General features: G+C 44.7%; 2 protein-coding genes across 2 annotated transcripts in view; both read right to left on the bottom strand.

Moving 5' to 3' along the window:
* Positions 1-6,186: 6,186 nt before the first annotated feature.
* LOC116374779 (extensin-like) lies at positions 6,187-8,662 on the bottom strand. Its single transcript, XM_031829484.1, has 2 exons — positions 8,645-8,662; positions 6,187-7,224 (listed from the first exon to the last, which is right to left on the bottom strand). Exons 1-2 carry the CDS (start codon positions 8,660-8,662, stop codon positions 6,187-6,189), a joined length of 1,056 nt encoding a protein of 351 aa, XP_031685344.1.
* arl15a (ADP-ribosylation factor-like 15a) overlaps positions 7,180-14,191 on the bottom strand; it is a 321,282-nt gene continuing 314,270 nt past the window's right edge. Inside the window, exon 5 of the mRNA XM_031829578.1 lies at positions 7,180-9,644. Within this exon, the coding sequence (XP_031685438.1) occupies positions 9,489-9,644 (156 nt within the window). The 3' untranslated portion in view covers positions 7,180-9,488. The remainder of the gene's footprint in view (positions 9,645-14,191) is intronic.

Raw genomic sequence — 14,191 nt, forward strand, 5'->3', positions numbered from 1 at the left:
TACTGTGGAATAGAGTTCCATATAGTCATGGCTCTATGTAGTACTGTGGAATAGAGTTCCATGTAGTCACGGCTCTATGTAGTACTGTGTGCCTCCCATAGTCTGTTCTGGACTTGGAGACTGTGAAGAGATGTCTTTTGGGGTATTCATGAGTGTCTGAGCTGTGTGCAAGTAGTTAGTTTAAACACAGCTTGGTACATTCAGCTTGTCAACATTTCACAAGTAGTGATGAAGTCAGTCTCTCCTCCACTTTGAGCCATGAGAGAAGTACATGCATATTATTAATGTTAGCTCTCTGTGTACAACCAAGGGTGACAGGAAATAAAATACAAATAAATATTGGTGAGTTAAGAGCTGGGAAATTATCAATAAAACCTTCTTGTTTTTTGGTTTCTAGAAACTCAAAAAAACATTTTGAGTAAAATTAAAGTGGTGCAGAGTGACGACCGGCCATTTTGAATTCAAACCTAACTGAACTTCTTAAAGAATGCGGTGCCATCATTTTGATTGACATGTTCTGTTGTCGTTGTTGTGGGATAGAGCAGTGGAAGGTGATAGGGAGAGGAGATTTTCGAGAGATAAACCCTTACACCCCACCCCCCACCCCCACCCCACCCCACACCTCCCTCGCCTCCCCCATGTCCCTCGGACAACAAAAAGAGTCAGTGATGTTTGGCTGAAACAGAGAGCTGGTCTTCTTAATGTTTTTGATGTGTTGACCACTTGGGAGGAGATTCTCAGTCTGTCAACACTGTGGTGTTGTTGGTGACGAAGAGAAACAACATCACAGGGGGGGAGGGGGGGGGGGGCAAGAGAGAGCAAAACAGTAAGCCCCTGAGCGACAGTCTACTGGAATCTAATAGACCAACAGACAGAGAAGGCATTCAATCAAAACATGAGACAACAACAACAGGATTCTAGGTTGGGGGGGGGATGAAGGTGTCAGTGTCATGTTGACGGACATGGACTTTGTATAAACTTTTCATCCCCAAAAGAGTCATTTTGAGATGTTTTGAAGGGGTGCTTTTCCAGTCCAGGAACAAAGGGGGGAAAATAACTATCATGTTTATTATACAGTCAAAGGGCTAAAAATGATTCACACACAAAAAATAAATAAATGTCTATCTATGATTTTCTGGTAACACTTCACTCTAGGTGTCCTTATGAATGTATTCATAAAGCCTTTATAACAGCTATATAACACTTAAAACATCTGTCATAAGTCGTTTTAAAAAATAGTTATGAGACACGGTCATCCTGTTGTCATATGTCAACTGTTAGTAACGACTGCTATTACAGTCTGGATGACAGTGTATGTCAAATGTTATGACATGCTACATAAGATTCTACAGTACATACGAGATGCTATAACTATAACAAATGTTATGACATGCTACATAAGATTCTACAGTACATACCAGATGCTATAACCATAACAAATGTTGTGTTATTTAGCTGTTATAAAAGGCTTTATGGCTGCATGTATAATTGATCAAGTAAATCAGTTTTAAACACTAAGATAAGAACTGAAAGAACACACACACACACACACACACAATCATTAGCAAGATCATTTGGCGCATCGCATCAAAGCGATTCTAGCTCTTATCGTTTGGCAGGGTCTAATTCATTAAGATGAAGAATCAAGAATGTGCTGTTCTGTCTTCACACCTCGATCACAACTCCCCTCGAAAGATACTTATGCAAGGCTCATGGAATCTCTCTATCGTGTGTGTGTGTGTGTGTGTGTGTGTGTGTGTGTGTGTGTGTGTGTGTGTGTGTGTGTGTGTGTGTCAGTTAACAGAGCTGGGAACCGTACTGTAAATACATGCGTCATTAGATCTAATTTCTCATCTATCACTGATCTTCTATTTAGGTATTCTCTAAACATGTCTATAATATGTCTCGCCCCAGAGTCTTCCCGAAACAGGGGTGGAGCTAGGGATGGAGAGATACCATATTAGGAGCAGGGGTGGTGCTAGGGATGGATAGATACCATATTAGGAGCAGGGGTGGGGTTAGGGATGGATAGATACAATATTAGGAGCAGGGGTGGAGATAGGGATGGATAGATACCATATTAGGAGCAGGGGTGGAGCTAGGGATGGACCTAGGGATGAATAGATACAATATTAAGAACAGGGGTGGGGCTAGGGGTGGAGCTAGGGATGGATATATACCATATTAGGAGCAGGGGTGGAGCTAGGGATGGACCTAGGGATGGATAGATACAATATTAAGTACAGGGGTGGAGCTAGGGATGGACCAAGGGATGGACCAAGGGATGGATAGATACAATATTAAGAACAGGGGTGGGGCTAGGGGTGGAGCTAGGGATGGAGAGATACAATATTCATAACAGGGGTGGAGCTAGGGATGGAGCTAGGGATGGAGCTAGGGATGGAGCTAGGGATGGAGAGATACAATATTAATAACAGGGGTGGGGCTAGAGATGGAGCTAGGGATGGAGCTAGGGATGGAGAGATACAATATTAATAACAGGGGTGGGGCTAGAGATGGAGCTAGGGATGGAGCTAGGGATGGAGAGATACAATATTAATAACAGGGGTGGGGCTAGAGATGGAGAGATACAATATTAATAACAGGGGTGGAGCTAGAGATGGAGCTAGGGGTGGAGCTAGAGATGGAGAGATACAATATTAATAACAGGGGTGGGGCTAGAGATGGAGCTAGGGATGGATAGATACCATATTAGGAGCAGGGGTGGACTGGGACCAGAATCTGGCATTTCTAACACACCAACCCAATTTTTTCCTGAGAGTCCCACAACAGCCCATTTTATTCCTTTAGGCCTCCATTATTAGTCAGATAATGATCATTTTGCACAAAAATTCCAAGTAAAAAATGGACCAACCCATCTGGGCAAAAAATGGACCAACCCATCTGGCATTATCCTGAAATGGAGCATCAAAGGCATCAATCTAAATGTGTTATTTAGCTTAGCCATGTGGAGAAATGCTTGGCCAATCATTTGGCTGAAATTGAGCTCTAATTATCTGGTCTGTTTATGTTGTGTTTGTTTTCCAAAAGGGGTGTTTGTGTGTGTGTGTGTGTGTGTGTGTGTGTGTGTGTGTGTGTGTGTGTGTGTGTGTGTGTGTGTGTGTGTGTGTGTGTGTGTGTGTGTTTGTTTTACAAAAGGGTGTGTGTGTTTGCGTTGGAAGGTGGTGGTGGGTGTTGACATGCATAGAGAGGAAACTCCTCCCATTTATCCCCAACTCTCCTCTTGGTTTCCTGGTTTCACCCCGTCACAGGGACAACAACAGAACAGTCGAAACTGAGAGGTGTCATATGATGGCCTGCCGATGTGTTTGTGGTGCGTCACCGCAGGGCAGGGCTTGTGTTTATGGTATCCCCTCGGGGAAGCCGAGTCACTGTTTATCTTTAATCCCGCCGAGAGCATGTCCTCCGGGAACATCAGGGTCGAGGAGAGGGGTCTATGGGGAGGCTGCCCCCCCCATCAGGGTCGAGGAGAGGGGTCTATGGGGAGGCTGCCCCCACATCAGGGTCGAGGAGAGTGGTCTATGGGGAGGCTGCCCCCACATCAGGGTCGAGGAGAGTGGTCTATGGGGAGGCTGCCCCCACACAGAGAGTAGGTGGAGGAGGAGGAGTCACCTCTCTGTTTTGGACTGTTTCTTTCCTGGAACCTATTTGGCCAGATCTGGTACCACTCCTGTCATGAAAAATCAATCAAACCTTTTGCAGTTTAAGCATTTTAAGAAAATAAATCAAAGTTAATTTGAGTTGGCTCTTCGTTAGTTCTCCTGCCCCCACCCCCCCAAAAAAATGAATGTGAAAAAGTTGATTTTCAGCCCAGGCCTGATATTCTAAGAGTTGATTCGGGTTGGGCCGACCCGGACTTATGGTTTGTGCAACATTGTAACCTATGTTTGAGACCCAATGCGTGGCCGTGTGAGATCTAACGCGTGGCCGTGTGAGACCCAACAGAACCAACGCGTGGCCGTGTGAGACCCAACGCGTGGCCGTGTGAGACCCAACGCGTGGCCGTGTGAGACCCAACGCGTGGCCGTGTGAGACCCAACGCGTGGCCGTGTGAGACCAACGAGTGGCCATGTGAGACCCAACAGAACCAACGCGTGGCCGTGTGAGACCCAACGCGTGGCCGTGTGAGACCCAACGCGTGGCCGTGTGAGACCCAACGCGTGGCCGTGTGAGACCCAACGCGTGGCCGTGTGAGACCAACGAGTGGCCATGTGAGACCCAACAGAACCAACGCGTGGCCGTGTGAGACCCAACGCGTGGCCGTGTGAGACCCAACAGAACCAACGCGTGGCCGTGTGAGACCCAACGCGTGGCCGTGTGAGACCCAACGCGTGGCCGTGTGAGACCCAACGCGTGGCCGTGTGAGACCAACGAGTGGCCGTGTGAGACCCAACGAGTGGCCGTGTGAGACCCAACGCGTGGCCGTGTGAGACCCAACGAGTGGCCGTGTGAGACCCAACGAGTGGCCGTGTGAGACCCAACGAGTGGCCGTGTGAGACCCAACGAGTGGCCGTGTGAGACCCAACGAGTGGCCGTGTGAGACCCAACGAGTGGCCGTGTGAGACCCAACGAGTGGCCGTGTGAGACCCAACGCGTGGCCGTGTGAGACCAGTATCTCTCACAGAACTAAAATGAGATTCGCTTTCTATGATCTGTGGATGTAGCCCATTAACCTACAGTCGGGAACATACAGAAAATCTGTCAGCGAACAGCACGAAGCCAAAAAAACAGGTACATGCACCTCCCCTTGAGCTATTGTTTTGAATAATGTACCCTACCTCAATAGGAGCATGACGATTTGCAGACAGAGACAAATATGACCGATCAATATTTATTTCCACACAATGTAGTAGTGAATGGTGCGACAAAGAGGTGCTTTAATACAATAGATTGGCTAATGCTTAGCCTACAAAAACAGAAGGATGACTGTTTACAAGTAACCTAATCTGCGGGACACAAAAATACTTTAATCCCAAAATTGCCTAACTGACCTCCTGCTTCCTTTTGAGGCATGAAAAATGAAGACCATGAATGATCTCTGCTGGGCCCACTTCCAAATTTGCATCTGGGAAGAGGGGGGTGGTGGGGGGGGATCTTGTAAATACCACAGCTAGAAAGTACTGGAATAGGGAGTGGAGCTGGCAGTGGACTGGGGTTCTGGGATGGGGTGGGTAGGGTGCAAATGGGGAGTCTGGTTTTGCAGTGGTGGAACAAGTATCCAATTGTCATACTTGAGTAAAAGTAAAGATACCTTAAAATAAAATGACTCAAGTAAAAGTTAAAGTCACCCAGTAAAATACTACTTGAGTAAAAGTCTAAAAGTATTTGGTTTTAAATATACTTAAGTATCAAAAGTAAAATAATAAATAATTTCAAATTCCTGATATTAAGGAATATATGGGCTGGCACGTAGCCTAGTGGTTAGAGCGTTGGATTTGTAACCAAAAGGTTGCTAGATCGAATCCCCGAGCTGACAAGGTAAAAATCTGTTGTTCTGCCCCTGAACAGGCAGTTAACCCATTGTTCCTAGGCCATCATTGAAAATAAGAATTTGTTCTTAACTGACTTGCCTGGTTAAATAAAGGTAAAATATCGATGTAGATATATAACTAATAAGCAAAGCAGATGGCATGATTTAAAGATAGCCAGGGGCACACTCTGACATACTTTACAGATGAAGCATTTGTGTTTAGTGACTTCGCCAGATCAGCAGTAGGTATGACCATTTGATGTGAATAGGACCATTTTCCAGTCCTGCTAAGCATTTGAAATGGAACTACTACTTTTGGGTGTCAAGGAAAATGTCTAGAGTTGAAAAAAAGTACATACTTTTCTTTAGGAATGTAGTGAAGTAAAAGTTATCCAAAATATAAATAGTAAAGTAAAGATACCAACAACAAAAAAAACGACTTAAGTAGTACTTTAAAGTATATATATATATATTTTTTTTTACTTAAGTACTTTACACCACTGTGTTTATAATATTACAGCCATTTCAGACCAACATCCCTAGGAACCTCTGTCAAATGTTTATAAAACATGACATTTACAGAATGTGTTAGGAGTCTGGGGGTGTGTTGGGGGGTCCGGGGGGTTCCGGGGTTGTGTTAGGGGTCCAGGATGTGGTGGGGGTGTGTTAGGGGTCCAGGATGTGGTGGGGGTGTGTTAGGGGTCCGGGATGTGTTGGGGGTGTGTTGGGGGTCCGGGATGTGGTGGGGGTGTGTTGGGGGTCCGGGATGTGGTGGGGGTGTGTTGGGGGTTCCGGGGTTGTGTTAGGGGTCCAGGATGTGGTGGGGGTGTGTTCGGGGTCCAGGATGTGGTGGGGATGTGTTGGGGGTCCAGGATGTGGTGGGGGTGTGTTGGGGGTCCAGGATGTGGTGGGGGTGTGTTGGGGGTCCGGGATGTGGTGGGGGTGTGTTGAGGGTCCAGGATGTGGTGGGGGGGTGTTGGAGGGTCCAGGATGTGGTGGGGGTGTGTTGGGGGTCCGGGATGTGGTGGGGGTGTGTTGGGGGTCCAGGATGTGGTGGGGGTGTGTTGGGGTCCGGGATGTGGTGGGGGTGTGTTGGGGGTCCAGGATGTGGTGGGGGTGTGTTGGGGGTCCAGGATGTGGTGGGGGTGTGTTGAGGGTCCAGGATGTGGTGGGGGTGTGTTAGGGGTCCGGGATGTGTTGGGGGTGTGTTGGGGGTCCGGGATGTGGTGGGGGTGTGTTGGGGGTCCGGGGGGTTCCGGGGTTGTGTTAGGGGTCCAGGATGTGGTGGGGGTGTGTTCGGGGTCCAGGATGTGGTGGGGATGTGTTGGGGGTCCAGGATGTGGTGGGGGTGTGTTGGGGGTCCAGGATGTGGTGGGGGTGTGTTGGGGGTCCGGGATGTGGTGGGGGTGTGTTGAGGGTCCAGGATGTGGTGGGGGGGGGTGTTGGAGGGTCCAGGATGTGGTGGGGGTGTGTTGGGGGTCCGGGATGTGGTGGGGGTGTGTTGGGGGTCCAGGATGTGGTGGGGGTGTGTTGGGGTCCGGGATGTGGTGGGGGTGTGTTGGGGGTCCAGGATGTGGTGGGGGTGTGTTGGGGGTCCGGGATGTGGTGGGGGTGTGTTGAGGGTCCAGGATGTGGTGGGGGGGTGTTGGAGGGTCCAGGATGTGGTGGGGGTGTGTTGGGGGTCCGGGATGTGGTGGGGGTGTGTTGGGGGGTTCGAGATGTGTTGGGGGGTCCTAGGGTGTTAGACAGGGGGGTCTTCACAGACAGACAGTTGGAAGGCATTAGGTTGGCAGGCAGGACAAAACCGTGTCAGACGCAGCTGTTGCCGACGGCGATTGATATTAGCATTCCACCCCATCCCACACGACCCCTAACCCCTTCATCCCATATTCTATAGTACTTCTGTCTTGCCATACAGATTATTCTGCAGAAGAATATCATATTATAGACCTAGAGACTCGAATGGGACCTTCCTAGGGACATTAAGACTCAAAGGGGGATGTTGTCTATCTGCCTGTCTACCTGTCTTGCTGTGGTTTTAACTACCCACTTCTCTGTAACTACAGTATGTTAACACACAACAGAAGGCTTCAGACCTCATTCCTTGAATCCCAGAACATTGTTAGTTATCAGGACTGAAAAACTAGGCCACTTTTCTGGCTAATTTCAGGCATATGTGCTGCTCAGATGGACGGTAAAAGCAATTATCCCAAATGTTAAACATATTTACAGATGAGCTGCAGTCACTGCAGTGTGTTCATGATGACGACTTGAGGAATGCCGTACGCTGTGAATGGCGCCGCGGGGGTTTCATTGACATGGCACACATAGTGGTAAACAAACAGCTTCCATTACTGAGAAAGCTGAAGGAGTTTCCTTCATTACGAACAAAACAACTGCATCAGTTGATAGGTTGAATGGAACTGAGTTTGTTTTGGAAAGGAGGATGTGTTGTGTAGCTGTTCTGTTGAATGTTTACAGATGAATTTGCTGTTCTGTGCTGCGCTGCTTCCATTGACTTAATCCCGCTTCCAAAACTGGGCGAGACAAGAGTCTGTGAGAACAAAACACAACTCCAAAATCAACTACATGAACGCAAAGACGTTTCACCATGTTAATGTGTGACTGTGAACACTGGCAGGTCTTGCTGTGGTTGTCCTTTCACTCACATGCTAACATTAACGTCATACCATCCTTTGACTCAACACGCTCACATTAGCATTAACGTCATACCATCCTTCGACTCAACATGCTAACGTTAGCATTAACGTCATACCATCCTTTGACTCAACATGCTAATGTTAGCATTAACGTCATACCATCCTTTGACTCAACATGCTAACATTAGCATTAACATCATACCATCTTTTGACTCAACATGCTAGTGTTAGCATTAACATCATATTATCTTTCGACTCAACGAGCTAACATTAGCATTAACGTCATACCATCCTTTGACTCAACGTGCTAACGTAGCATCAATATTAGTATCATTATCGCCATGCCAGCTAACATCAAATGTTCCCACAACTTTAGAGAATGTTCCCTTTAGAGTCTCATTTGTTCATAAACTAACATTTTCATAGGAATGTTCCCGTGATGCGCAAGGAATGTTTCCAAGAGACCATTCCCTTAAAGTCAAGTAGACCTTACCCAGAACATGATTACCATGTTCTCAGAACTTAAGATTATAAATGTTCTAGACAAGTTTCATGGGAACGTTGCATGAATGTTCTCCTAAATCAAATCAAATCAAATCACATTTATTTATATAGCCCTTCGTACATCAGCTGATATCTCAAAGTGCTGTACAGAAACCCAGACTAAAACCCCAAACAGCAAGCAATGCAGGTGTAGAAACAAGTTTCCTAACCCTCAGAAAACTGTACACGGGAATATTCTTGCAACGTCCTACAAAACGTGTCTAGAACATTCATGTTCTATATTCTGAGAACGTTGTAACCACGTTCTAGATAAGTTCTGCTTGACATTAAGGGAATATTCTCCTAACTTTAACACCATGCTAAAAAAGGTTCTCAGAAGTTTTTCTTTGCTAACATAGAATGTTCCCCTAACTAACGGAAAACTGGACATTCAAACATCATGGGAACATTATGGGTAACATTACAAAAACGTTCTCAGTAGAATTGTAAGCTATGATGTCCTTTGCTATAAGATGCTAATGTAGCATTAGCATCATATCCTTGCGGGTAGCCCTGTGTCTAATGTAGCATTAGCATCATATCCTTGCGGGTAGCCCTGTTTCTAATGTAGCATTAGCATCATATCCTTGCGGGTAGCCCTGTGTCTAATGTAGCATTAGCATCATATCCTTGCGGGTAGCCCTGCTTCTAATGTAGCATTAGCATCATATCCTTGCGGATACCCCTGTGTCTAATGTAGCATTAGCATCATATCCTTGTGGGTAGCCATGTGTCTAAGGTAGCATTAGCATCATATCCTTGCGGGTAGCCCTGTGTCTAATGTAGCATTAGCATCATATCCTTGCAGGTAGCCCCGTGTCCGTGTCCTCCAGTAGTCTGATTAGCTGGATAAAGTTCTCCTTCACGGCCACCATGTTGTTTGTCGTACTGCCCTCCAGGATCCAACGCTTCCCCCTGGCTAAAGGCTCCAGCTCGAAGTATTTCTTTATCTGGAAGACAGAATGGGGGGGGGGGGGGGGGCATTAAACTAAAGTCAACTCAACATTTGATCAGTATCATATGTATGTGTGTGTGTGTGTGTGTTTGGGGGTGAGGAGGAGGAGGGGGGGCGCAATGCTTGGACCTTCTGAAGACATGAAAACTTGCATTATTAGTTGATGTGGATGTTTTGAACCTTACACGTGTGTTTTGTAAAGTAATGAATTGCCCACTGGAATCTGCTAGCTAGCTCTCTTATCTGCCCCCTAAACCAAACAGGTTTTTTGTTTTGCTGCCTCTTACTATTGAGGCAATTACCTGACATGGATGCAATAAAACACCTTTCATTGTGACAAAAGGTTCCTCAGTGAAATACAGTATATCGGAGAGAAATGGATGTGTCTGTCGACAATACCTACAGTGGGGGGGGGGGAGTATTTAGTCTGCCACCAATTGTGCAAGTTCTCCCACTACCAGTTACAGGTCTGTGAGAGCCAGAAATCTTGCTTGTTTGTAGGTGACCAAATACTTGTTTTCCACCATAATTTGCAAATATATTCATAAAAAATCCTACAATGTGATTTTCTGGATTTTCTTTCTTCTCATTTTGTCTGTCATAGTTGAAGTGTACCTATGATGAAAATTACAGGCCTCTCTCGTCTTTTTAAGTGGGAGAACTTGCACAATTGGTGGCTGACTAAATACTTTTTTGCAACCACTGTACCTAATAGCTACCGCTTCAGCCTATCTCCTCAATCTACTGCGGGAAATGTTCCTTGATGAGACATTAATAGAACAATATTACCACAATATTACCACAATATTACCACAATATTACCGCTGATATAGATTCAAATAACAAGCAAACAGCAACAACAACAAAAAACTTGTATTCTCTGATAACTTATAGTTTAGTTGTGACCATGTTGTGGACATAACGTGTTACTTAAAGCATGGCCATTCAAACATGGTTTTGACTAGATGGTATACAGCGGAACGGACGGAAATTACTTTTCATAGCAGGTTAGGAGAACTTACGCAGCAGGTTAGGAGAACTTACGCAGCAGGTTAGGAGAATTTACGCAGCAGGTTAGGAGAACTTACGCAGCAGGTTAGGAGAATTTACGCAGCAGGTTAGGAGAACTTACGCAGCAGGTTAGGAGAATTTACGCAGCAGGTTAGGAGAACTTACGCAGCAGGTTAGGAGAACTTACGCAGCAGGTTAGGAGAACTTACGCAGCAGGTTAGGAGAACTTACGCAGCAGGTTAGGAGAATTTACGCAGCAGGTTAGGAGAACTTACGCAGCAGGTTAGGAGAACTTACGCAGCAGGTTAGGAGAACTTACGCAGCAGGTTAGGAGAACTTACGCAGCAGGTTAGGAGAACTTACGCAGCAGGTTAGGAGAACTTACGCAGCAGGTTAGGAGAATTTACGCAGCAGGTTAGGAGAACTTACGCAGCAGGTTAGGAGAATTTACGCAGCAGGTTAGGAGAACTTACGCAGCAGGTTAGGAGAACTTACGCAGCAGGTTAGGAGAACTTACGCAGCAGGTTAGGAGAACTTACGCAGCAGGTTAGGAGAACTTACGCAGCAGGTTAGGAGAACTTACGCAGCAGGTTAGGAGAATTTACGCAGCAGGTTAGGAGAACTTACGCAGCAGGTTAGGAGAACTTACGCAGCAGGTTAGGAGAACTTACGCAGCAGGTTAGGAGAACTTACGCAGCAGGTTAGGAGAACTTACGCAGCAGGTTAGGAGAACTTACGCAGCAGGTTAGGAGAATTTACGCAGCAGGTTAGGAGAACTTACGCAGCAGGTTAGGAGAACTTACGCAGCAGGTTAGGAGAACTTACGCAGCAGGTTAGGAGAACTTACGCAGCAGGTTAGAAGAATTTACGCGGCAGGTTAGGAGAATGTGGGTTAATGAGGCTAACGTTAGGACAGTGTTCAGGAGAATTGGGTTACTCCCCCTTTCCTTCAGTCAAATGGTCAAATCGCCCTCTAGTGGCCTCATGGGTAGAACGTTAATATTTTTCATAATTTCATAATTGTTTTTTTTACATTATTTCAAAAGAGCTGCCGAAAATCCTGTGATCCTATGTCAAACGGTTTTTATATTTTGTATATAAAGTATATAAAGTATATATAAAGTATATAAAGTATATATAAAGTATATAAAGTATATATAAAGTATATAAAGTATATAAAGTATATATAAAGTATATAAAGTATATATAAAGTATATAAAGTATATATAAAGTATATAAAGTATATATAAAGTATATAAAGTATATATAAAGTATATATAAAGTATATATAAAGTATATAAAGTATATAAAGTATATATAAAGTATATAAAGTATATATAAAGTATATAAAGTATATATAAAGTATATAAAGTATATAAAGTATATATAAAGTATATAAAGTATATATAAAGTATATAAAGTATATATAAAGTATATAAAGTATATATAAAGTATATAAAGTATATAAAGTATATATAAAGTATATATAAAGTATATAAAGTATATATAAAGTATATAAAGTATATATAAAGTATATAAAGTATATATAAAGTATATAAAGTATATATAAAGTATATATAAAGTATATAAAGTATATATAAAGTATATAAAGTATATATAAAGTATATATAAAGTATATAAAGTGTCAAATTAGGATGCTAACTCAACATGTACTACATGTCCACTCTATATCTGACATGGTACAAGCCCATTACCCATCTTTAAGCCCATTACCATGTATGTGAGGTGTTTACTTTTGTTTCAAAGTTGATTTGTTTTAAGACTACCAAGAAACACTGTGTGACCCTGATTTAGCCCACTGTAGTAAAAGGTTAAGGTTAGGAAAAGGGTTAGGTTTACCTAAAATGCTGTCCTAACCTGCTATGAAAAGTCACTCTTGTCTGTAGCTGTATACCATCTAGCCACAACCTTCAAAACATCCACGACAGCCACAACAAAGATTTCCTCACTTCCTGCCCACTGCTGCTATTTTGAACAGCGTCTCTCTTCCAGAAGATTTGTTTATCTCAGTGAGACAAACCTGTATAAGTAAAAGTTATGCAAAAGAGATTGGAGAAGCCGTCCGCTCTCCTTATCACTTCTGTATTTGCTAAAACAAACAGCTGAGATATCAAAGTGTATCTATTTCAATCAAATGAGATGTCCTGATCAACGCTGTTCCTCCTGGTTAGGACATAGACCAGCATCACACAATCAGGGTTCTGGTCAATGCTGTTCCTCCTGGTTAGGACATAGACCAGCATCACACAATCAGGGTTCTGGTCAATGCTGTTCCTCCTGGTTAGGACATAGACCAGCATCACACAATCAGGGTTCTGGTCAATGCTGTTCCTCCTGGTTAGGACATAGACCAGCATCACACAATCAGGGTTCTGGTAAATGCTGTTCCTCCTGGTTAGGACATAGACCAGCATCACACAATCAGGGTTCTGGTAAATGCTGTTCCTCCTGGTTAGGACATAGACCAGCATCACACAATCAGGGTTCTGGTCAATGCTGTTCCTCCTGGTTAGGACATAGACCAGCATCACACAATCAGGGTTCTGGTAAATGCTGTTCCTCCTGGTTAGGACATAGACCAGCATCACACAATCAGGGTTCTGGTCAATGCTGTTCCTCCTGGTTAGGACATAGACCAGCATCACACAATCAGGGTTCTGGTAAATGCTGTTCCTCCTGGTTAGGACATAGACCAGCATCACACAATCAGGGTTCTGGTCAATGCTGTTCCTCCTGGTTAGGACATAGACCAGCATCACACAATCAGGGTTCTGGTAAATGCTGTTCCTCCTGGTTAGGACATAGACCAGCATCACACAATCAGGGTTCTGGTCAATGCTGTTCCTCCTGGTTAGGACATAGACCAGGGCTATGTTCAGCAGCTGATATACTAAAGAGGAAATTAGATACAGCACAAAGGTTGCAACATTTTTGTAACTTTCCATAAATTCCCGGGGTTTCCAGAAATCCCGGTAGGAGAATTTCCGTATTTCCCTCCTAATTTCAATGATCTTTCAACCACGATTTCTGGAAAACCAGCATTCATCACATAGATGCATCACTGTGATGAAAAATGTTCACAATAAGAGAAACAGGATCATTACACAGCAAACATGTCCATATTTAACAAGTGTCTGTCTACCTGCTGTGTCTGCCTTCCTCTCTGCCTCCGTCTGCCACCCTCTCTGCCTCCGTCTGCCACCCTCTCTGCCTCCGTCTGCCACCCTCTCTGCCTCCGTCTGCCACCCTCTCTGCCTCTGGCTGCCTTCCTCTCTGCCTCCGTCTGCCACCCTCTCTGCCTCTGTCTGCCTGTCTCTGTCGATCTGCCTGCCTGTCTATCTGCCTGTCTGCCTGCTACCCAGCCAAGTCAGTGGTAGTATGTGTCCATGTCTGTGTCTAAGTCTGTGTCTATGTCTGTGTCTATGTCTGTGTCTATGTCTATGTCTGTGTCCTCTGAGTTGACAAGTCTGTCCAAGTAGAACGTTAGTTTAACAACAAATTAAGTCTCCT

Source organism: Oncorhynchus kisutch, linkage group LG8, assembly GCF_002021735.2.
Source record: "Oncorhynchus kisutch isolate 150728-3 linkage group LG8, Okis_V2, whole genome shotgun sequence".
Taxonomy (NCBI): domain Eukaryota; kingdom Metazoa; phylum Chordata; class Actinopteri; order Salmoniformes; family Salmonidae; genus Oncorhynchus; species Oncorhynchus kisutch.